General features: G+C 52.8%; 1 protein-coding gene across 2 annotated transcripts; it reads right to left on the bottom strand.

The window, feature by feature from the left end:
* Nucleotides 1-1,956: 1,956 nt before the first annotated feature.
* Nucleotides 1,957-20,692, bottom strand: CD40LG (CD40 ligand). Of its 2 annotated transcripts, none has more exons than XM_086756378.1 (6): nt 20,620-20,692; nt 6,163-6,300; nt 4,957-5,002; nt 4,618-4,665; nt 4,275-4,337; nt 1,957-2,515 (listed from the first exon to the last, which is right to left on the bottom strand). In XM_086756378.1, exons 2-6 carry the CDS (start codon nt 6,298-6,300, stop codon nt 2,145-2,147), a joined length of 666 nt encoding a protein of 221 aa, XP_086612504.1. In that variant the 5' UTR covers nt 20,620-20,692; the 3' UTR covers nt 1,957-2,144. The 2 variants fall into 2 exon arrangements, with proteins under 2 accessions (XP_086612504.1, XP_086612503.1); XM_086756377.1 differs by lacking the exon at nt 20,620-20,692 and adding an exon at nt 8,090-8,285.
* Between the last annotated feature and the right edge of the window lie 4,243 nt (nt 20,693-24,935).

Here is a 24,935-nt window from a genome sequence, read left to right as displayed (position 1 = left end):
GGTGGCCACCCAGCCCCTGCTACCCTACATGCAGCGGCCACAGAATCCCACATTGTGCAGCATCCATCCATCCATCCCTCTGCTCCAAAGCAGACATCCCTACAGGCTCCAACACCTTAGGGCAGGCAGGAATAGTCCTCTTCCAGCCAGGTGTCCCAAATCTCCTTAAATCAGCCCCCACCCCTCTGCTCCACCGGGGCTTCAGCTCTGGTTCCTCGCTGCCTTCCCAGGGCAGAGGAGTCCCTGCTCCCTCTTCCAACCAAAATGCCGCCACCCTGGCCCTGGCACCCCAACGTGCTCCAATAAGTGGGGTGAGGTGGCTGCCTCTGGAGTCTTTTGGGACTGGCTGTCCCCACTGTGCCCCCCAGTGCCACCCCGCTGCCCTCTCAGCCCCCAGACCCCAGGAAATCTCAGCCTGGCGCAGAGACAGGTGAGCAGCATTGGAAGCCTACAAAGCACCCTGTCTCTCAATTCATAAATCGTGTGAGTTTTAGAGTAACGCTGGATGAAACCCCACGCTGGGGAACCAGGAGTGTTGAAATACATTGCAAAACACAGCTACATGCACAGTCCCTCTCTGTTCATGGATATAAGATGGTTTTAGTTAAATAAACAGTTTTTACAGACAATATCAGACAAGAGTGGTCCATTTGCTGACGACGTTAGGCAGTTTTGGAGAACAGCCAACAAATACCTATTAAACTATGGTGAATCCAGATGGGCTCTGAGCTCTCCTCTTACAGACTTTGGGAGGGGGCCGTGCTGGGTGCTCAAGGCTGTGCCGTCCATCCTGGCGGTGATGGCCCTCAGGCACTGTGTCAGGACCAGACCTGCAGCCTCCAGCCAAGAAAACCCTAAAGATCGCCTGAATCTGAAAGCTCTTCCACGTACAAACCTGTTGGCTTCCAGGAGTATTTCCAAACTTTTGCCCTCTGACAGGTATGACCTGTGTAAACAAATGCTCCAGGCTTCCGTCCTTTGGCATCTTTAGATGCTTTTAAAAAATGCTGCATCAACATCCTTGTGCCCTGCTGTTGCTCAGCTCGCCTTCCCTGCGGCCCAAGCTGGAGAAGAAGGTCGGGGAGACCCCAGTGCGCGGTGTCACCCGGGTACCTCCTGCCCAAGAGGGGGTCCTGCCCATCTGCACAGTCCTGCTCTTCTGGAGCTGCTGTGGGCATGCCCTCACTGAGGACAGCCAGAAGAAGTTCTGCACGTGTGTCTTGGAGTGCTTAGGAAGAAACAGTTGGTCCTGCCACCCCTGTGCTTTCCTCGTCCTCCTCCTAGGGTAGGAGGGCTCTCAGGAGAGGAGGCAGGTCCAAATTTGATGGTGGTGGCCAACCCTCTTTCCACAGGGGAGTGAAAGAGTCCACAGGCTGGACAGGGTGGAAGGAGGACAGTCTGGTGAGCAGGTTCGGGTCACCAAGAGCAGAACACCACTGGTGCCTTACCTGCACTCTGGCTTGAAGTCAACAGCCTCCCCTTGGCCACCAATTGCCCCTCTGATGTGGTGATCAATAAGGCAATTGTCACAGAGTGTGAACGCAGCCAAGGCAGTGTCACCCTAAGCAAGAAGGCTGGTTGAGTTTCGTAGATAGACATGGGTGGAAAAAAGGGGGTTCTCAAAGCAGACAGTTAGGGTGGCAACGATGCATCACCAGCAGCTAGCACGTAAGGACAGTGCTTGGCTGACTGATTCCTTTAGAGGAGACGTTCCTAAGCCTTTTAATGTTTTTCCGTTGATGTTTTGTAAGCAGATTAGTACGGGAGATACACATGAACCTAGCTTGGCTGGAGTGCCCTGAGCCATCCTACATTGTTAGGAAAGAGTTGATGGCAGAGTTTGCTAAATAAAGCTCTTGTGACATAACGGGGACAGGCACGCGGGGCATGGTGGACCCAGACACACAACACGTATGAAACCGTTGGCAACGACAAAAAAAGCAAAGTGCAAACAACAACAGCTTCAAAGTTTGTTCCATTTGTGTTCTCAGGGCCCCTTGGCCCTCATCAATAAATAACAAAATATACAAATTAAGGAACAACAAAACCAAAGAGGCAGAGGAACATAAATACGGGAAACAGGGGAAGGCACTTTGCTCAACAAAGTCAGGCTGGACCCCCAGCTTGGGGCAGCCCCCTCATCACTACAGCTTGAACATGCCAAAGTAGGTGCTGCCGTGGTTGTAGTTCACTCGTGTTGAGTCTGTCACGTTGACAAAGACCATGTCGCCTTCCCGGAGCTTGAAGACTCCTCCCTCCCGGATGGATTGGAGGTCGCAGAGAGACATGGAGGTGCTGTGCGTGTCTAGTCCCTTCAGCAAGAGCCGGTCCTCTTCCATGGGCAGATACAAATAAATATAGAGGGTGAAGGGTGCCGAAGTCGCTGCCTTGGTGCAGAAGCTGACTTGGGAGTAGATGTAGTAGAGCCCTGCTTCCTTCACCTTCAGTTTCCCCTCCTGGTAGGATACGGAGTTGCTGTTCATGGGGCCGTACATCGTTGTCTTCCACTCCAACACTGTTTGGGGAAAGCAAGGCAAATGAGCTGGGAGAAGGAGTTTGGCAGGTTGGTTTGGAGGGGTGGAGGATTGCACACAGTTACCACCACAGGCCAAACACCCTCCCCGTGCCCACCCCTGTAGGGCTGCTATCTCCACAGCTTTTGGTGGCAAAGCCTCCGAGCCCTCAGCCCAATGCCAAAAGATGCTGCAGCTCCTATATTCAGAGGCACCCATCCCAGGGCACATAGTTTTTCCAAACCGGCTGCTGCCTTTCCTCCAAAGTCCCTCCTCCACTTCGCCTCCAGACAAGGTGAGACTTCACCAAGGAAGAGCAAAAATAGTTGTCCCAGAGTTTTGGTCCCTGGCAGGGTGGAGAGCTGGAAGGTTTTTGCATGGCAAGTGCTGCCTCCCACTGCCGGGACCGCTGCCCACGCAGACCTGCTACTGGCATGGCTGTTGGGGCACTGTCGGTGCCGTTGGAGTAACTCGCGAACACACACTCCCGCTGGAGTCGGTATGGATAAGTCAATAGAGAGAACGGGAGACCATGGCCATAGGGGCTGAGCTCAGCTATGACCTCTGGGAGGGTCTTGGACCTCTCCCTTTGCCAGCCTACAGAGACATTTGTGAGAGCATCAGAGCTGAGCAACCCAGCTCCAAGGGGAATAATGTGTTCAACTGTCCCAGCCCGGAGTCCCAGTCCCCGCAGCAGGATGGTGCGGGTGGGCCCGGAGGAGCCATGCAGCCTGTGGTCCGTGCCCATGCATCCCGCAGGGATGTTTCCTCAGCTCTCGACTGCCGGGGCACAGAGCTGAGCTCCAGGAAGCTGCTGCTCTCTGGGCAATTTCCACCGGCTCTGTGGGCCCAACAGATGCTTAAGCAGGGAGTTTGAAATGCAGCGAGTTTCTCGCTTCTTTGATCTTATCTGACACTAAGATTTCCACAGGTAGACTGAGCTCAGGGTGAAATGCTGCGTCAGAGATGGAAAGAGCAGTTACTGATTACTGGCAGTTACTCCAGAATTAAAACAAAAGTGCTCAGATTGCGAAATCCTTGCCAGATTGAGAGACTGACCTTGCGAGCTCTTCCTCGCTTCGGCAATCCCTGCTGGTGCAGGATGTCCCTTAGCTCCGGCTACGCTGGGGGACGGCGCTGCGAGAGCGACCGCGGGCTGTGCGGAGGGATGCACAGATGCACGTGGACGTGGGACTCAAACCTAACGTGGCCGCTGATGTGAATAAGTGCAGCTTGCCTCAACCAGTTTGGCGCTCTATACTGGGACTGTGAAGTTGTTGGCCAGCCCGTATTGCTGCCAGGACCAATCATTAGACCAGCAGATCCAATACGCCAGCAGAACCCTCCAGCAGAAGCCACACCAGCAAGGCATGGCCAGGAGAGCAAAAGCATTGTGTTTGGAGTCCAAAAGAAAAGTGAGATGTTGGTTTCCTTAAATACAAAGAGAAATATTTTTCCCCTCACAAAAAAACCCACCATAAAGATGAAGCCATTGCGGTGCATTTCTAGGAAGGTGTGTATGAGGCTACGGACAGCCGGCACAGGATGCGCAAGCCCTGTGTGGCACAGGTACACGTGGTGACGTGACCATTGGGAGGTTCTCTGGGCTTTGGGGACACGCGCTCGTGCTGGAGCTGCATTGTCCCAGTCCCTGCCCTTACAGAGCCACGCGGGCAGGACTGTGAGGTCCAGCCGGGGGATGCACGCTGCCATGCCCTGCAGACCCCCTGGCGAGGGAGGTGTGGAGCAGATCTCTCTTACCTGAGACTGCCTTGTTGCTCTTCTGACCTGCCAGGTGGGCTGCGATCGGCTGCCTCTTCTCCACTGCAATTCAGAAAGTCCGGCGTTATGGACGCCTTGGCACCTGCTGTCCCCCGCCCCCGGCAGCACAGCTCCTCCACAGCAACCGCAGTGCCTCCCACCCTTGATATTCTTCTACAGGCCAAATCCCGTTCAGAGGCACGTGGTCTCCGAAGTCCCCTCCCAGCTTTGAGTGAGGCAATGACATTCGGTCACCTTTGAGCTGGAGCCCCCAAGGGACAAAGCCCTCCGAGGAGCGCGTGCCACCACGGACCAACAGGACCTGGATGCGCCCATCCCTTACCTGCCACGGACGTCTCGTTCTTGTGCATCAAATGGGGATGTTCATGGCCTGCAATGCAAAAAGGCCACAAATTTAATTTTGGATTCTTTTTCACCGGCTTGGGTCAATGTGGCAGCCAGAGCCACCTGCCCTGGTCAGACAGCCCTGCCCAGTGCCCCCGTCTGCCAGCCCCATGCTGTGCACAGTTCTACCTCCCTGGGGATGCTCCAAACCCCGACCCCGTCCCCTGCCCTGGGGCACTGCTGGGCTGTGGCAGGGTGAAGGAAACCCCTTCCCTGGCCAAGCTACTCCTCCTGCCCCCAGCAAGCCAGGGCACACTGCCGGCACCAGGAAACTCACCTCTCTGCATCTCAAACTTGGGCTGCCCCTTGCTGCCTCCCCCATCCTGAAACAACAAAAACACGTGTATTTTTTTTTTTTAAGATGTACAGATCAGTGATTTTGAAAGCTTCTGTGCAAAGGATGCTCCAGTGGCTGCTCGGGCTGCTCAGCCCTGCCAGCCCTGCCAGCTCTCGGCAGAGGGTACCCGAAACCGCAGAGCCCCTCCAGCTCCTTCCCCAGCATCACGTGCAGCTGTGGGCTGACTGGCTGCTTGCAGCAGGGGGGTGGTAGGGTTTATGATCTTAGGTTTTACACAATTAAAATTATGGGATGGGGAAAGTTTACTTTAAAAAAATTTCCTTGTCATTTAAGACCATGCCAGAAACTCATGCTGTAGATGCTGCCTAGCAAGCTGGGCGAATCCCTGCCCCGACAACAGGGGGTTTTCGGGACTGCTGAGCAGGGTCCATCTCAGACACGACTTTTTGTTGTCACCTGGGCAGTGATGCAAACCTGAAGGTTTCGCTGAGGCATTTTATGTCATTGGGCACTGACGACGAGGAAGAAAAGTCCCTCTCCTGCCTGCTCCAGCCAGCACAGCCCCTCCTAAACAGCGAATTCAAGGGCTGGGCAGCCCTCAGCTGCTCGAGGAAGACCCAAGCACCTAAATGCAAGGAGCCGCTGCACCAGCTGGAGATGTCATCCCTGAGCCGGTGGGGTGGCATTTGCACAGCACCCTCCTCCTCCTCGCCGGCTGGTGGGAGCCGTGCTGCCTGCCCAGGCCTTGCACCATCACCGTCACCCGGGCAAAGGGGGTGTAAAAGTGCTCCCAGCGGCAGGTGGTCACAAGCGTCCTCGCAGCCACCTGGCACAGGATGGGAGCAAGGTGCCAGACAGCAGGAAAAGCAGTGTTTTTCAGAGCAGGATCAGAACGTAGAGCCAGGGTGGCTGCAGCTCCATCCCTCCCACCACAAGCCCCGAGCGTTCCCACGCTGCAGCTGGATGTGCTCTGACTGAGACCGTTTTGAGAAAAAAATGGATGAGATTTTTCAATGATATCAATATAGTGTAAAAAGAATATAGTGTAAAAAAGGGCACGTGCTATGCCACCCCAAGGTAAAGGGCACCTGTAGTTTTAAAAAAAGCTTGGGATGAATCTGTGTGTGTGCCTGGGAGCCCCCCTCCACCTTCAGCTGGGACTTTATCCATCTAACAGCAGCGTACCTTGCCCTGGAGGTCCTGGAAGGCCTTTAAAACCTTTTCACAGTCCAATAATGTCGACTTCTGACCTTCTGCCATCTGACATTTCTGTATTTTCCTCAGGAAGATGTAATCTTCATTTAAACTTAACACCTCTTCCATCTGTCGGGGAGGGAGAGAAGAGACAGTGAACGGGATGTTAGTGGGAAACCTGCGACAACTGGCAGTGGAGCCACGCTGTGTTCCTGCCAGGGATAAATTGCAGCCTAGAAAGCTCAGGGTGGGTTGTTCAGCATCGGGGTGAGCCGGACAGACACACTGTGGGTACCACCAGCACAGCATCCGCACTCGCGTCCACTGGGAATTGCACCCGCAGGGCTGGCAACGCTGAGTGAGAGGAGGATTGCTCAGGATCCCTTCCTATTTTTCTGTCACTTTGATAATGAATTCAAATTTCCCACTCTGCCTTTCCCAAAAGGCTGGTGGCAAACACCCACCTGCCTGCATTTACAGACAGCAGCACAGAAATCTCAGCGAGTGGCTCAGGCCGCTGCTGCGGCTCCCGTGGCACCAGCAGGCAGCTGGGACGCTGGCTCAGCCCCGCGCTGCCCTGCCCATGCAGGGTGGCTTTTCATCTTTTTTTTGGCTAGCTTGCTAGCTAAAAGAGCTGCCAAGAGACCAGAATAACTTGTGGGTTGGGGTTGAACTCTGCCAAGAGATTCAGATTAAAAAATCAAAAAGCCAAAAAAAAAAAAATATATATATATATAAATACTGATTTTTGAAATTACACCTGTTTTTTTTGTAAAAACCTAACATTCTGCTAAACCATAAAGAGAAGCGCGGAGGGATGTGAGGACACGCAGCCTGGCAGAGCGCTCGGCGCAGGCAGTGCTGGGATGTGGAGGGTTGGGTCCACAGCCCTGCCGTAAGTTCTGAAATCCTCCTGCCACCCGTGACTGCGCTTCGGCTGCCTCTGATCCTCTGCCACGGCCCCACGCTGTCACGTTTTGCTCTGCCAGGAACCCTCTACTCACCCCTTCACCCCAGGCTGCAACCTCCGTGCAGCAAAGTTCCCCTCCATCCCCCGAGTTTTAAGCCCCTCTAGCTCAGGATTGCTCTCCACCCTTGAAGATCAGAAGTCATCCCCTTAAATTTCAATTTAGGTTGAGACAACACATTTAAAAATCAGTAATGACAATCTTATTATCGTATCTGGTAAGGAGAACTCATTGTGGGTTTTAGACACATTTCGTTCCTTCAGCGGGTGGAGGAACGAACCTCTTCTCTGGTTTGGAGGAAAGTAGCTTTAGATCGGTGATATTAAGCATCATGCAGTGCGGCTGCAGCCATGGCAACCTCAAAACTGTGTTTTCAGTTTTAAATTTTTTTGGTAAATATTGTCCCAAGTATGAGAGAGGATCACCCATGCCGCGTCTCATCAAAAAGAGACAAAGTACTAAGATCCATTCTCTTCTTCCCTGAACAGAAAGACAGCATCTGACGTGAGATGTTGGGAAAACTCATACATGCAAACACTAAAAAAAATTTCATTTCTGGACCTCCCTATCCTCGCTATTAGTGTCGCAGCGCTGCCGAGTGCTACGGTAGCAGAAAAACCACCGAGCCCAAAATAGCCACTCATGGGTTTAAGCCACGCTCTCCTCTCCCCGGACTGGCTGTTGGCTGCCAGGTTTGCTATTCACGGCTTTTCTTGATTGATCCATTCTCGTTTTGTTAACGAAGGGAACAGATCTCTTCCTCAGCACACATCTTAGAGGCAAATTAAAGTAGAAAGGCGCACACGGGTGTAATAAATGCCAATCTTGCATCCATCCAGTGGCCAATGTCGTCTTCTACCATGTTCATCCTTCTGGTGAGCACATCTCGCCATGGCTGAGGGCAAATGGTGTTAGCGATCCAGCAGAGACAACCTTATTTCTCCACTTACCTTATCCATCTTCATGTGAAGATACAAACAGAAGAGTACTGTCCCAATCGTCTGTGCCACAATAAATACAGCGAGGAAGCCCATCAGCATTTTCATGGTGCTGGGCAAGGTGCTGCCGATGGGTCGGGGTGTCGCAGGGCCGTAGGATTCGTTCATCCTCCGTGCGCGTTGCTGGGGCTCCTTCAAATGCACTGCTTGCAAGTAGCATGAGAACTGTTGTGCGAGCACCCGCTGCTCAAGGGATACAGGTTGCGGCAACCTACACTTCCTGGAAAAACCTCTTCGTAGTGGGTAGGTTTGTTCACTACCGTCTCCCACAACAAAAAAAGGTTGCTTAGGCTTTCTTCTCTGGTGCACTTCCATGCTTTTTCCTACTGTTCTACCAGAAGCAGAGAGGGGTTCTTATTCCATGTATTCATATTTGCCCTCGAAATATTCCAGACTGTGCCCTGGTGTTTTTTACCTGCTGTAGATGAAAGTTTCATGGCAAGTTGTCTTTGAAAAAGTGAAGACCATGAATACATGGACAGACCTGCCGAACAGCACTGTGTGCTGTGAGGAGCTAGAAAGCACTTGGAAAGTCGGCTGTCCCTCAAAAGCGGAAGAAAGGCTTTTTGCCCTGTTTCCTTCATGAGAAGGATGATTTTGTGGTGAAGATGCTTGGCTGAGTCAGGCGAGTTGTGCTGCTTTCTGGCCTTCCCTTGTGCTCCCCAGGGGTGAAGTCTCTGCCTGGGTAGGCTGGATGATCCTAGACTAAGGACTATCTCTACGGCACCACAACCCTTCACAGACAGTGGGACTTTAGGTCTTGGTGCTTGGTCATCAGTTTGGAGACATGAGTCTTGGCACCCTAGTGAGATGCTCATCCTGCCCCCAAGGGCACAAGCGCTCTCAGACCCTGTCCCCACCTAGCTGTGTTGTCTGCATCTATAAATCTGGGCACAAAAAGGGCCATTGGGGGTGCTGGGCACTCCTGCCAGCGGCTGACCTCCCAGCATCACCTCCATGCAACTTTGGGCAATCTGTGTCCCCTCTGTGCCCCGATGCCTCCTGAGATGGCAGCAGGGAGGCAATGTCCTGCCCCAAGGCATCCAACACTTGTGCAGCCATTCACCACCAACAAAATAACTTAGGGTAAGCGCAGAGGAGTCCTCACTGCTTGCAACAGGGGACAGACCTCCTTTTCTCCATGTAAAGAGTATAAATCTGGGTTTCTGCTGAGATGCAGAGGAGGAGGGCTGGGGCACAAGCCATCAAGCCACCACATAGAGTTGTTTTGAGAGCAGCACGCTAAAGGCAATGCTCTTATCAGATGTGCATGCAGCAAATAAAGGGTTGGATCCTGCTAGAAGCAGCGAGGTGCTGAGCAGGGCGCTGCTCGCCAGCAGCACCAGAAGAGGAGGGTACTCGGCGCCTCGTCGGAGCCGCTCAGCGTCTTACAGGATGGAGTCCAGCGTTTGCTCTTGCTATCTACCCACTCTCGTGCATCCTGTCCTGTGTGGTTAGGGCGCTGCGAGCTGCAAAGTGCAGAAGCTGGTAACAAAGCACAAACATCTCTGCAACCAAGTCAGAATTTGACCTTGGCAGGTCACCGTGCTCCTAAATATAGTGTGCAAATCACAAGTGTGGGGTGGCACCAGGGTCTTCGTGGGCAGCAATTCAGCCACTGCACAGAGGACAGCCTGGGGCTGAGGTGCTGGCTGGTGCTTTATAGCCATGGAACTCCTCACCGTGCCAGGACTGTCAACCTCTGTGATGACGAGAGCTTTGGGATGGGGCTGCCAGCTCCGGGGCCAGCCCCTTAGTGTCACTTTTACCTTCTAGAGAAGCAAATGGCCCCTGAGGTCCCTGTCCCTGGGTGCCCGTGCACTGAGGGCTGCCCATATGCCCTCGCCATCCCAGGGCTACCTTGCTGTCCGGCTCACCAGGGCTTCCCAGCTCCCACGGGAGCATCCTCCTAGCAGCAGTGAGGTGACCCAAACACTGCTGGGAATGCACTGAGCTGGGTCACAGAAGGGGGTCCTCTCAGCATCTCTGGGCTTTGGACTTGGTCCCGTGGCCTTGCAGCCCTGCTGTGCTTGGGACCAAGCCCACACACAGCCCAGGGCCACTGCCAAGCCACTACCTCTGTTCTTTTTTATCTTAAAATTGGCATTATCTTTGGAAAGGCCAGCTCTGGCCTCCTCACAGGGGTCTAGTCTGACACAGAGCTCCTACACACCATCCCTGCCACGGCAAACTTGCGGCAGGCAAAGAGCCATTTTGTGGTGGACATCTCCAAGGACATCCCACATAGCTGAGGGCTACGAGGCCACAGTGGGGAGCAGCACCTGCTCCCCAAAGTCCTTACCCCATGGTACTCACCAGCATTTTCCAGGGCTCTTCAGAGTTTCCTCTGAATTTAACACTCACATTTGGGGGAAGTCTCTACACGAGAAACAAAACAAGATGAGAAGTCACCACTTAATACTTTCCCCGAATCCTGAATGTCGGGACTGAGAGGCAGCCGATAACGTGTGAAACCACAGCAATGAGCGTTACAGAGAGCAGCAAGTGAGGTTTTGCACAGCTATTCCTGAGCCCTGGCTGTCCCCGGCAGACGAAACCTTTGCAAAGCCGTTTCTGGATAGCCACCTGTCACTGTTTCGCCGAAATGAGAAGAACCTCGCCGGAAATGCCGAGCGCATCGCCAGGCCCACTGCATGTGTCTTGCTGGGGAGGCCAGAGCCAGTGGCAGCCTTGGAAGGGCTGCAGGTTCAGTGAGAAGGATGGGAAAAGGCTTCAGTTTTGGGTACCCATCACAAAACATCACTGGAGGCTTGGCCACCTTGTGCTGCAAACCAAGAAACTGAGAGTCACTCGTCACCGGCACGCTGACGGGAGAAACTGGGTGGAAAATATGACAGCGGGGATCCTGGCAGAGGTTCGTCAGTGGGGAGGGCAGGCTGACAGCCTCTCTTCAGGAAACCATTGCTCCATGTCAGCCATCCGGCCCCTCACCACCCCGGCTGGCAGGGAGTAAGCCTTCGGGAGCCACCTCCTCCATCTCGCACCACCAGGTCCTGCAGCTTGTCTGGCTCGAGCTGGCAGTTGATACCGGTAGTGTCAGATCTACCAGGAGGTGCTGACCAAGCTCTGGGGAAGGCAGAGCTCTGTCGGGCCATCCCATTGCTGTTGCTGTCCAAAGCCAGGCAGCCTAGGAGGACAGAGCTGCTGCAGGGTCTGTGGTGGTGCTGGCCCCTGAGGACACACTCTTTTGCTGCCTCACTGCTTCACATGGATGGTATGGATGGGGGGAAAGACTCAAAATCCTCAAAACTCACGTTATCCCATGCCAGAGTCAGGTGGCATCATGGTTGCACATCCTTGACCACTTGGCTGCTGTAGGAACGTGGGGGAGCATAGCAGAGGGGGAACAGAGCCTTGGGGAAAGAGGAGCATGGTCCAGAGAGATTATGGGCAACGGAGAGAGGACCCAACACCAGAGGGAAGAGTCTGCTGGCATGAGATAACCCCAGGGAAGGTGAAGTCACACCTTCATCTGGCGATGAGCCCACCATCGAGAAATCAACAGGGTTTTCTCTCGTCCCCCCCAACCCCTCTGAACATAACCATACCCATCCGCTTGTGAACCCAAATTGGCACAGTTCCTCCAGTCAGATAACCCGCGGGTGAGACGATGGGAAAATGTGATCCATCGCTTGCATTCCTATTGACCTAGTTGTGGTATTTCCGCTGATCAGCAAATTGTCTCCACTTGTACTCAGAGCTCAGAGTTTTGTTTACCGAGAAAATATCCGGTTGCTTGCCGCGGTGATCTGTCAAAGGCTGGGAGCATTTCTGAAGGCAGCAAGGTGAAAGCTGATGAGAAGAGAGTGATTTTTTTTCTTTTTGGGTGCCCGCTGCGGTTTCATGAGTAGCTCTTTAAAACGTACTGCTCGCCCCGCGTGCTCTTTACAATTAACAAAAGCTGGGTGCTGTGCGCACTAAGAACAATACATTCAAAAAGAAGATTTTATTCTGAGTCACAAAAGGAGTTTGCCTGTGATACTGTGGGAGGGATGCAGAAGGGAATCTATGAGAGAAACCTAAATTAAGTCCTTTCAGTACAGGGCCAAGGGCAGAAGGGAAATTTGAGGTTTTCTACCATTTGCTTTGTCACTTCTTTAGATTTTTCCCTCTCCTGCATCCTCTGAGCTCTCGTGTCTCCAGGACAACCCTGTCACCAGAGAGGAAAAGGGAACAGACATAGCCAGAACACCACAGAGAACATCACCAGCATTCGGAGAAGGAAAGTGTTGCAGTTTCCGTTCGTTTTTTTTACGTTGGTATGAATGAGAGAAAGCTCTTGGAGCCCAGAGCAGCGAGAAGCAGCCTCAGGGACAGAGGAAGGTGTCAATACTTGTGACGGTCATGTCTCTCTGTGGAAGGAAGGAGCAGAAGATGGTGGTTGTAGGCACCGTGGTGGTAATGGCAGCTGCAGCCCCATCGCTCGCCGTGGCCCTCGGCCATGGAGACACCCATGCGGAGGTCAGCAGAAGTCCCAAATGCCAGCAGATGTGAAAATGAGCTGTCCCAGGCTCCCGCTGCCCAGGAGGTAGGTCAGAGCAGGCTGCAGAGCCCCATCTCCACTGCATTTTCCCTGGACATCTGCCCCTTCTCTGCCACCCTCCAGAGCAGGAAAGAGCAATGAGAAAGAGCTGCAGGGAATGGCACTGGGGTGCTGCTGTCCCTCTGATCCTCCATGCTCATCCCCATGTCCCTTTCCTCCATCCCTCCTCATCTCCCTGTCCTGCTGTACCACCCACAGACGCACTCCAGGCTGGACTCTCCCAAGGGGATCGAGGTGGGTGGGGAGCAGGGGCAAGCAGAGAAACAAGCCCCCATGATGCCACGGAGGGCACGTGGCTCTCGTGCCACATCTGGGCTGCACATCTGGGTGGCAATGCCAGCCTTGCTGTGCTGAGCCATGGAAAGCATCTGGCCTCTAAACTGCTGATGCTGAGCCTTAACGAAGCTGTGAAACCACAAATCGCACTAGAAACTTCTTGCTGTGACGGCTGCACCTACTTCTCCCAACTTCCTAAAAATAGACCCTGGCGCGGGAGCCCTGCGGCCCCAGCCCTGCCAAACAAGTCCCTGCTGCCTGAGTCACAGCGGAAGGGAGCGGGAGCATCCCATGCATCCCCCACACTTGGCCGGGCACTGAAAGCAGCTCTCTCCGGCACGGGATGCGGGGGCCTGTGACCATCAAAGCAAGTGAAACGCCCTGGCGAGGCTCTGCCCTTTCATGTTGCAAAAGGAGAGGGGTAGGAGTGGGGAAAAGCAAAACTCGTGGGAGGCCACGAGGCTGCCGATGCCAGCGGCTGCCTCCCACGGCACAGCAAGATCGGGTGGGTGGGGAGGGTCCCGACATCGCCTTTGCATCGCCCCTTCCTCCCTCATCCGCCCAGTCGGGACAGGACGGAAAGGTAGCTGGGACCGCATCTCTGCGTCAGCATGGGACCCTCAAACAAAACAGAGGCCTCAGGAGGAGAGGGGGAACGCTGCCATTCCTCCCCACCCCGTGGGGCTGAGCCCATGGCCAAACCCATGGCCCCCCACCCCTTGGTTCCCACCACCCCACGAGGGTCCCTGGCCACATGGGTGGGACACGCCCAGAGGTCAGGGTTTGTGTTGTGCCCTAAGGAGGGTTTCACAGATTTTGGCCAAAATTCGGAAGGTAATGGCATATGCAGCACTGGGATGGATGGGACCCCAAGGATTTTGAGTGGATTCTGTCATGGGGGGGTGGGTGAGACACAACCCGGATCAGCTGCCATCCTACACGGCCTTTTGCCCCGTAGGCAGAGGTTTGCATTGAGCCCTCGTGCTGGCTGAGCCCGGGGCTGGCCGTGCCGTTATCTCACCGGGGCTGCGTGGCACTGACACATCTTACAGCAAATCATCTGGATCCTGGTTGGAAATTATCAAGGGATGGGCAATCTCCCAGGGTTGATTTGGCAGCCACTAACAATCTTCTGCCTTTCTCTCCTGCGTTAAACCACAATCCCCCTGCCAAGGCAGTATTAATGCAAATTACTCATCTTTTTCAAAACCTTTCACACAGTGAGCTCCATAAGGGGTAATGGTTTCAAAATAGAGGGAGGTAGATTTAGATTAGTTATTAGGAAAGATTTTTTTACACTGAGGGTGGTAGAACACTGGAACAGGTTGCCCAGAGAGGCGGTGGATGCCCCATCCCCGGAAACATTCAAGGCCAGGTTGGACGGGGCTCTGAGCAACCTGATCTAGTTGTGGATGTCCCTGCTCCTTGCAGGGGGGTTGGACTGGATGGCCTTCAAAGGTCCCTTCCAAACCAAACCATTCTATGATTTTATAAGGTTCTCATCACAGGGCTTTATTCACCAGTACTAGAATCACCTTCTCGCTTTCTACTGCATCTCCTTCCAGCCTTCACTGTCATTTCCCTCCTCTCCCTCTGTTGACCTTTGAATCCCCTGGGAAGGCGTGCTCATTCCTCAGGATCACTGGGATCCCCCTGGGGTCATATGCAGCCCCACGGTGAGCACAAGAGAGTGACGCTGCTGGCGATGGCAGGAGATCCGCCAGCAAGGGTGAACCACCCAAAGGGAGAGGGGCAAACAAGGAGCACTGCTCTGACCTGAGGGCTTTGGAGAGAAAATCCTCAGCCTCTGCCTGGGAGTAACCAACCCCATGAAGAAGGCAGCTCCTGGGGGCAGCAGGGATCTGTGCTTGGGTGGAAATCCACAGGCAGCCACACTCTCTAGTAACGCTCAGTCTGAGAGCCCAACAAAGACGAGGTCGGAGGCAGCAAAACCGATCTTGAGTCTCCTGCAAAGCGATGCAAAGGCAGAGCAGCGTTGCCTTCAACAGCATGCAACAGATACTGCAATGGTAACCCACAGCCCTTTCGTCTCAGCGCTGGGAGCCGTGATGCTCCCCGCCAGGCGCCAGGCACGTAGGTGTTGCGAGGAGCCCTCTCCCTGCGCGGTGAAACCCTGCTGCTGCTGCAGCGTGGTGGCGTGAATGCTTGTCTCCACCAGCCGGTTTGCAGCAGCCGCAGGCACAGCTTGCTTCTAGGCCAGGCTGTGATGGTTTGAGCTTCAGGGCACCATCTTGCCATCAAATCCATCGTAAAATCCCTGCGAGTCTGCAAGAGCCACGGCAGTGAGCAGATGCTAAAACAACTCTGCCATCTACTGACTTCTCCAGCTCCCCTCCTGCCCTGCCCATCCCTCCATCCCTACCACACCACGCCACCTGGAAAGTTGTTGGTGAAAATGAAGGGTCTCCGTGGTGGGACGCGGCGCCACAGCTGATGCTGGAGGAGCCCTGCAGCCAAGCACGCACGCAGCCTCGCCTGCCCTGCATCCTGGGGACGTGGGCACGGATCGAGCTGGTCCTCAGGCTGCAGAGCAAAGGGTTTTGTGGGGAGAAGGGCAAACTAAAGGTGCAAAAGCTGCTCCTGACATAACAATGTTCTTAGGGCGCAGGTCAGGGACGTGTCTTGCTTAAAGCAGAGAGCAAGCCCCACTCCACAAAGCACTGATGTTTCAAGAATTCCTCCAACTGAACAGACCCCAGCTGCAGGTTTTCCTTCGCACAGCTGAGGAAGCAGTACCTCAAGGCTGGTGTGCATCTCCTCGAGGTCCAGCCACCTCCGCTGGCCCCATGGCCCGTGGGAGCAGGGCTGGCGCAGAGCCCAGGCCCAGCTGAGCGTGTGCTCAGCCACAGCGGCTGGCAGATGCCGTGGGGAAGAGCGAGTGACAGCCTGAAGCCAGCCTGGCAGAGACACGCTGCCAGAAGGACAAGGATATCACCCCAGCCCACACAGCGCAGAGGCGACTGTGTGCGATAAGTGGGAGTGTCGAAACACACCAGGAATTCATTTTCTCTTTTGCTTTCCTCTGCAGCAGAGTCCTGGCGCACACTGTGCGTGCAGGGCCTGTACAGCTGGACCACCACGCTGCTGTGAGCACCACAGCCTCAGCCCCAAACTCCCGTCTCCACATCTGTGATCCCAGCGGCTTGGAGGGCTGCTGCAGAGGAAAATGGTGGTGGGAGTGCAATGACAAATGTCAAGCTTGCATCTCGGAGGCCAAGGACTGCCTCTCCCCGCAGTGCCCTGAGGATGCACCAGATGGAGGATGGAGACTTCCCATGGCAGTGCTGCAGTGCGATGGTGCTACCAGAACCATAGACATGAAAGCCTTTAAGATGTTTCTCTCTCTAAACAGTGAGAAAGCTAAAACCGTGGTTGCCGTATAGACAAACTGTTCCACAAATACTTTATTTTCCCAAGGGAGATATTTCCTTTTCAACACAGGTACCAGTGGCAAAAGGCTGTGTTGCAGCTTGAGCATCCCTGCCCACTGGCACAGCCTTTCCATCACACTTGTCACCAGGAAGACCTGCTTAGAATTATTTTTGGCCACTGCCCAGAGAGATGGAGGTCTCCAGACACCCTACTGAGCTGTCTGTGCTATGCATCCTTTCCGGAAAGGGTGTTGCACACTTGAAAACGAGTAATGAGGTCAACAGATGTGGCCATGCGTAGCGCCTGGTGACGGCACAGCGTTGGACATGCCAGCTTCACCATTCTCCTCTGCCCTTTTCAGCCGTTTCCAAGAAGCGGCTCCAGCCCGGGTGAATCAGAGCCCCAGTGTGTGACCAAGGCATCTCCTGTCCTTCCAGGAACACGATGGTGGAAGATGTTGCAGCCCACTGATGCTGGGAGCAAATCTGCTGCAGTTTCTAGGTAGAAGTCACTCTTACCAACAGATGCACGGTGCTTCTTGGAGCTGGCAGCCTGCAGCCTGTTTGCAGAGGGCTGAGAGACCTCAGCTCATCTCACATTCACCACAGCGGCCAGGCGCACACACAGGCAGCTCCTGCAGAGCCCCTCTCACACGGCTGCTTCGTGATGTGGGAGCTCAGCTCCGGCTCCTGTCCCACCATGCTCAGGCTGTGTGATGGGTCGGCAGCTGGAAGCTCCTGGGAAGTGCACTGAGTGTATCAGCTGTCCTCATCCTTTCCAGAGTGTCATCCACACCTTACAGGAGCAACAAAGCTCCTGGAGAGCCACAGAAAAATGTGACTTGTTCAAACAGTCTGATTTAGTAGGGGATGGAGCTAAAAAACTGAAATTAAGATGATTGTCTATGTACAGATCCGCCAGGATCAAGTCACACCAGAGGAATAAGCTTCACCTGGAAGAGACTCCTCCAAATGTATTTCATGCATAACAAATTGGACACAGAGCCAAGTGCCTCATGGATGGGTGGTAATTATGGGTCCAGGGGACAGATCCTGACATCTAATCGCAGAGCCGTGGGATTGCAGGTTCCCTGCTGATGTTCAGGCTCAGCCAGAGTCCCAGGCAGCACATCCTCACCTCCCTTTGGACCCCACCATGCTGTGTCAGTTGATGAAAGCTGCTCAGGGTACACTTTTTGTCTTTCCAGGGCAGCTCCTTGTAAGCCCAGGCTGGGGGACACACTTCTCCTCACGCACTTGAATGAGCAGTTGCAATTCCCTTTTAGCAGAAACACAATCTTTATTTCAAAGTGGAAAATTTTCGGCCTAAAAAAACCCCTTGCACGTCTGGAGGGAACTGTGACACAGACATGATGCAGTTGGAGAGGCTTGCATGCTGAAGTGGCCACTTGCTGCAAAACACAATGAAGGAAAAACCCCAAACACTCTGTTCAAGGAAAACACCCAAACGGCACGGTAAGGGCAGTAAAACGGACCGTTTCCCCCCAGTATTCAGGGAGGGGAGGAAGGACGTGCACCTATCAAGAAACTGTCACTGTTTTGCTGAGCCACAAGAAAATCTACCCACGTAAGTATTGAGTGTTGTCAGCCCGGTGACGGTAAGTTGGGGAACTGTACTGGAAACGGGGCTAGGTGCTTTGAGGGAAAGGAAAGCAAACCCAGAGGACATCCCAGAGGGTTTCCTCAGCATCAGCCTCCCCATGGCCCGCGGAAGGCCAGGAGCCGGCCGGGATGTGGATCCTGTTGGCCTTTGCCATCTAGGCATACAGGTGGAGAGATCTGGGAGGCAGGACACTGGCTTTCTCCTGCTGCTTACGATTCCTTGGATAAGTCAACTTGTCTCAACTTCAGCCCTGGCAAAATGAGACATCTCTGTTGCTGGGAAGAGTGAAGATCCAGAGATGGAAACAGCCAAATATATTCAGAGGATACAGAAAAAAAATCACTATGCCAGCTCTAATCTTCAGAGCGATGTTATTTCAGAGTGAATTGTATCTCAAGGTGGAACTGCAGGGTTAGCAGATCCCTTTCCCCAAGTCAAGTCTGTCTTGTCTGTGACAGTAATTGGTGAGTGATCTGCTTGTCCTTATCTTGACCCATGAGCTTTTTCATCTTATCTTCTCCCCCTGCCTCGTTGAGGAGGGGGAGTGAGAGAGCAGCTGGGTGGGCAACCGGCAGCCAGACGCGGACAACCCACCACAAGGTCCCAGCCCAACCACAGCCCCATTTGCCTCCCACTCTGCAACGCAGCTGCTGAGGAGCATCACTCCCCTTCCTGGCTTCCTGACCAGTGAATTCACCCCACTTCTCAAAGAATGGAGCCGACTCGCTACAGCTAATAATTACACAGTGCAATATTGAGCCTCGGCGCTGCCACACTGCTCCTCCCTCCATCTCTGCTAACCGGCCCCCCAGACTGTGAAGGTGTCTGTCAGTGCCATACGACGCAGAGATAGTTTCTAAGTGACAGCCTGGATTTAGTGCAGGAAGCAGAATTCCCCCCCAACCCCTCCTGCGGTGTGTGAAACAACAGCAGAGCGTGCAGCTTCTGGGGGGGGGTCATCAGGATCTTTGATAAGGGGACTCAGGTTTTTTTCTTTAGTTTTGCAAGGCAAGAACATCAATGGAACTGAAAGTAGGTTCACACCACAGTGCCCACCCATGCAAAACTATAACGAACCACAAAACCAGGCAATTACACAATCTTATTCTCATGTTTACCAGGTTTGCTTTCCGAGGACGGGCTGCTGCTGAAAACAGCCTTGGAAGAGTTTAGTGGTAGATATGACCTCTTGGGCTGCTATTGCCAGAAAAACCGCTGAGCTTGTCCTAGAGGGTAGAAGCACATGGTTCAGGTCTCTAAGAACAAGCCCCAGTCTTCAAATAATCCTGTAAGCACTCAAAACACTTTTGATACAAATCCAGAGCTCTCATATCACCTTCCCTCATACACCCAAGCTCCCAGGGAGAGGATGTGAAGCAAGTTTTTCTCCATGCATGGCCAAGGACAGACAGGCATCTCCCAGGAAGATGGAGCTTGAGGTCCTACAAAGAACCACATAGAATGGCTGTATCTGAATTAATATTAGACAGGCATCTCAGACTTAACTGTGTCCTTTTAGTCCACTTCAGGAGCTGTCAAACACTGTCCCCACTGAAATCCAGACTAGGTTCTCCAGTTTCTCTTTGATTGCAGCCAAAGGCACTGTCACACATGGATCTGGCAGAGGAGAGGGCAGGTAACCACACAGACCACTGCAACGCCTGTTTGATGTTCTCTTTTCTACGAACATGCTAAAATAACTAGCTACTTTTATTAAAAACCCTACCGAAGTAAAGTCAAGGTAGAAAGCAAGTTGTAGTACTCTCTCTGAAGAACACGGTGTGGGAGCCTACCTGTATGCACTGACCCGTGAGGCATCTCCACCGTGCCGTGGGACCTGGAGCTGAAACCATCTCTACCTGTAAGGGATGGTCAAGGCCAAGGCTGCATGTACACTGAGGTCTGCAAGCTGAAACCCCACCGGGCACACACGTTGTGCAGCCATGCCAGCTCCAGGCATGGTGCAGGGACACTTTTCCAGGTCCGAAGAAGGATAAGACCAAGGAGCTCTGCAGCAACTGACTCCTTCCTCTGAGTAGGTATCCAAAAACCCTGAGAAATCCCCCCCTGGTTGCATATAAGGACTTAAGTACAAGCACAATTTACAACCCTTTTGCATAAGTGAGAACATACCCAGTCCTCCTCGCATGGCACAAGAGCAAGAACCTGGCCTGGAGGATCACGGGGCATCTGCAGCCTCTGCTCCCATGTCCTCCTCACAGCCTGCAGATAACTGGTGCTCATGGGATGGGGCAACTTTCTCCTCCTTCCCAGAAGAAGGAGGAAATTTCTTCTCTAACAGCGGCCTCTACAATCTTTTGCAATGTGGTGGCTCCTGCTGGGTGGCAAGGCGCCAGCCATTCATTCATAAAATTATGCCTCAGGTAAGGAAAAGGCCAGAGTTCTGCATGGGAAATAAAATGCTCTTGAAGTTACATAGCTGGCTCAGGGATGTTAACGTATAAAATTAATGCAGAGCCCTTGAGTGTTTCAGCCCAGCATACAGCCTCGGTGAACACCAAGCCACAACGCCCAGCGGCTCTGGGACAGGAAGAGCTCAGCAGACATGACTCCTGAATTGCTGTGTCCCTACAAGGTTCAGCAGTGGCAGGCCAGAAAGTCTCACCTGGACTGGCAGCACATTGACCAGCAGTTTTGGTTCCCACACACGGCGTTAGAGGATGCAGGATCGGGTTGCGTGATGCTCAGCGCACACCATCACAGGGGTTCAGGGCTGGATTACAATGCCAGCCCAGCCCAGATGGAGCTCAGGAGACACCAGGCATAGAAGATCAACGATCCAGTGCCCATCTTTAAGAGTAGTTCATTATAAGGAAATTAAGGACCCACCTTCTGCCCATCAAACTTTGTCTGCAACTTCCTGCACTGGGGGTTGCATCCAGAGAGCTGCATTTAGGAGACACCTGTGCGTACTGCTGTCCTCCGCAGCACCCCTGAGCTGGGAGCACCAGTCTTTGGTTAAACACTGTGGCAGAAATGCTGGTGGTTCCCTTGTTTCACCTGGCTGCCTGGTCCTCGCCGGGCTGCTCTACAGTCCTCATTTCCTTAGCAGTGGGAATTCACTCGTTTCACTGATGCAATATGGTAAAGCAGCACTTCTTCAAGATAAACCTGGTGGGAAGTTTTCTTCCCACACCGTGTCGTTTGCTGGCGGCTCTGGGACACAGTGCAGCTTCCCGGGAAGCCACGGTAGCTGTGGGAGCCAGGACCTTCGGAAGAACAGCTGGCATGCCTGCAGCCTGTCACTGCCTCCGTTCGGGGACCAAGGCATACACAAAGCACTGCGCCTGCAGCGTGAATGAGCTTTGCGTTATCCCTCTTCTGCTGGGCATCGCAGGTGGCTTTTCCAAATACCTTCTTGTTTTATCATCAGGCAAAAAGGTAGTCTTTGCATTCCTTGCCTCAATCCATTTCTTATTCTTGCGTCTTTTGCTGTCTATGCAACAAATGTAATGTTCAAAGACTGCAGCAGCAGCAGAGCGTAACAAATATTGAAGTCTTCGGGATCAGTGAGCATCTTCTCATTCTGGGCATCTACACAGCAGATTATCTTTGCCCTGATGGATCCTCCTGGAATTACCACACTAGCATCATGACATGACATTTGTCCCCCAGGAGCTGCACCACGTATCTGTTGCAATTGGTGGCAGCGCGATGAATCCACCCACAAACGAGTGGCAAACTCAGCTGCGTAGGTACAAACACACTGCATGTCCCCAGGCATGCCACGTACCGCTACCAGCACTAATCATCTCCCAGTGCTGGAACACGCAAAAGCAGTCAGAGGTGACCCTTGCTGCTCGCTTGCTCCCACTCTCCTTCTGCTGCAGCGGTGGAAGTAGAGGCAGGAAAAATATCCTGTAAAAGGGAAGAGACAAGCAGCATTTGCGTGATCCAAAGACACAGAGGACTATGCACGTGTGGTGAAAACCTGCTGCAGCCAAAAATAGACGTCTAAAGAGGCCAGAGCAAGCATCCTTCCTGACTGAGCCATACTGACAGCGCTGGATTTCCCAGTTTAGGAAGAAACAAGTGTACTCCTCAGGGAGAAGAGATAAGCATCCTCTGACTCTGCCACCTGCGCGCCAACAGCACCCATGTCCAACGCATGAGCCCTTCGCAGGGTGGAGCGTTCCTGCAGAATCAGCGATCGCAGACAAGAAACAAATAAGAATGGGTCGTGTTTGCCCAGGGAGTACATGGCAGCACCGAGCATTCAGGAAATGCGAGACCAGACTCTTTTCCTACATGGAAAATAACAATACCTTCTTTCATGCCATAAAGACTTCAGGCTCTCAGTGTTTTTACTCTATGCCAGGACTGAAATAGAGCTACTTGTGCTCAGAGCCACCGAAGAATTCGAGTGAAGTTACTGAAGCCATTGTTTCGGCTAAGGTTTCAGAAATGCTGTTAGAGAAGCACAGAAACAAACCAAATTCAAACGTTGCCTTGTGAAAGGGTTCTTCGTTTCGCATCCAGCCACATTTGGCCAGTGAAAACCTGAACGCTGCCAGTTTATCAGCTGCACAATTTACCCAAACCTACTTCTGAATAATCAAAAATCATAAAAGTAGCTGTCAATTGAGAGGCGGTCTCAAGAAGACACATCCAGAGCCAACACAACAACTTACAAAATCCTGCAAATGCATAGAATGATTTGACTCATTTAATTGCTTAAATCAAGCCAAAATCCAATTTAATAACACCCTTATATACAGTGAATATGTCACAAACAACGCGTCAACAGAAATACATGTTTAACACAAAGAAGCCAAACTGGTTCTGTGGCAGATGCTCGTTTACATATGTATTGATTTAATTACAGATTTCTCTCCCTCCTTTCAAGATTGCTAAAAAAGACTCAGAACACAATCCCAGGACTGCTCAAACTGAGCCAGACTGACTAGATGCACTAATTTTTTTCCTTTCGTCGTGCCTGCAGAGACGTGCAACATTTCTGCTCTTGTTGACATAAACAGAGTCGGAGGCGCGGGCAGGACTGCCACGGCCCTAGTGCCTGACGCACCGCTGCGTGCCAGGCAGTGCATATCGGTCCTCAGCAGCGTAAAAGTTGCAATCAGGCCAGAAGATCCTTGGCTTTTCAGAAGATCCTTGGCTTTTCAGTCTGCATTATAGCAAATCTCAGTGCGTGCTGCAGCTGTGTGTGTGAGAGGCAAGGGGAATGGATGTGCACAGGGAAATAACCTGGCCCTTGGTTCCCGCACTCCCCAGTTTGCAAAGCCACAGAAAACATTTTTCCTAGGCAAGGAGAAATGACAGAGAAGGCTCTTGTTTCCCTGAAACTCCTCCTTTCCCAAGTGTTTTTGCATTGAACAGTCATTCTCATCAGTCACTGCAATACAGTTTTTGTGTCCTACAGGCTGTCAGCGTGGGAAATCTGCTGAGAACACGACCAGCCCGGCAGCCCGGGCGGCGCCAGTGCCCTGCGGGATGATGCCGGAGCTGCTTCCCAAACTGTCATTTCTTACCAGTACTTCCAGGCTGCTTTCCTGTGCAAGCAAGGAAAAATAACAATAAAAAACCCAAACACCTACTTTTGGGGATCCCACTGCACAGACTGTGGGCAGAAAATGGATTTGAGTGCAGGGAGAGAGGTCACTGCTAGTGCCCGTGCTGGGAGGATGCTGTCCAGGGATGCCTTGCGGGATGATGATGCATGGTGCATACCTCAACTCGCTGCCTGCCCGTGGCTGTGAGCTCCGGTGTGGCTTTATCTCCCAATCTTCCCCACCGTCGCACTGTCCCACGGGCGCTCCTGCGAGACAGGAGGGCCGTAATGGCATGTTTTGACCAACGGACCTAGAAGCCTCCTCATCAGATCCAGCTCATCCTCCAGCCCTGCCTGGCTGGGGGTGGGCATTAGTCACCTGCTCACCAGCTTTGTTCGAGATGCCATCTTACAGATAACACACATGGATTTTACACCTTAAATCTATCTAATAAACTGAATCCTCCACAATAGGTGGGTTGTTTTTTTTTGTTTTGTTTTTTTTTTTTTTGCAAGAAATGGGACAAATGGTGCAACCATGATCCTGGTCCTACAGAAAAAAAATGTCCAAATAGCCCAGGGCAGGTGTTGGGCAATCGTTTCATGCTCTGTCGGCAAATGTAGGGGTCAACGAGAGGGTGCTTAGATCCCTCACGGAGCAGAGTGTAAACACCTCCTGCCCCAGCCCTTTTACACGGAGACAATCACTCACACTGGTGCTGTGCAGCGGCCCTGGGAGCTGTGAACCCGCAATGCGGCGCAGTCCTTCATGGTGTTGCTCCGGCGAAGTACCTTTGTGATTCACAAGTGAAATAACGCCCGGCTGCTCTTTGCACACTTACAATCAGCAGCCAATGGTGCAACCTCAGGCAGGGGAAAAAAGTGTTTTGATGCTAATCTTTTCTTAAAACATGGCACAAATCCAGCCCCAGCAAACAATGTGTGGTAGGTAGAACTGCGATAGCATCACACGTCTCAGTTATCTTAGTTATGTGACAGCTTGACTAAAGCCAGGAGGTTTTCCTTAAAATCTACTTATTCTGTCTTAAAAATCATCCCCTCCTTTATGCATCAAAAAGTCCAGACTTTCCTAATTGCCCATCATTTTTAATTAGCCCTTGTGTTTTTCTCTGGAGTGATTAGAGTACAGTACCCAGATTGCACACAATGTTCCTCACTCTGGTGAGCTCCACATGGCGACTTTTGTTAAATATCACTTATCCGGCACGCACTTGAGACTCAGTGATATTTGGGTAGTTCCCAAGAAGCAGTCTTATTTCCCCCCGCCCTCCTGAGAACCTGGCTTTTCTGCATTAGTCCCTACTGCTCTACAGCCTACACAACTCCAGAAGTCCTGGTTTCCAGAGCCACAACCAGACACAGTCAGACATGGCAGCTGCTCTGTGGGGCCA

Source organism: Chlamydotis macqueenii, chromosome 11 (assembly GCF_036417535.1).
Source record: "Chlamydotis macqueenii isolate bChlMac1 chromosome 11, bChlMac1.mat, whole genome shotgun sequence".
NCBI classification, from domain to species: Eukaryota; Metazoa; Chordata; class Aves; order Otidiformes; family Otididae; genus Chlamydotis; species Chlamydotis macqueenii.
The sequence above is the reverse complement of the archived record's forward strand: the minus strand, read 5'-3'. Positions and strand labels throughout refer to the sequence as shown.

Excerpts from the sequence above, each read along its gene's own strand:
- CD40LG (XM_086756377.1), bottom strand. The coding sequence starts at position 8,245 with ATGAACGAATCCTACGGCCCTGCGACACCCCGACCCATCGGCAGCACC. Across the intron at positions 4,338-4,617 it reads GAACGAGACGTCCGTGGCAG|TGGAGAAGAGGCAGCCGATC; the intron begins GTAAGGGATGGG and ends TCTGAATTGCAG. Across the intron at positions 2,516-4,274 it reads GAGCAACAAGGCAGTCTCAG|TGTTGGAGTGGAAGACAACG; the intron begins GTAAGAGAGATC and ends TTCCCCAAACAG.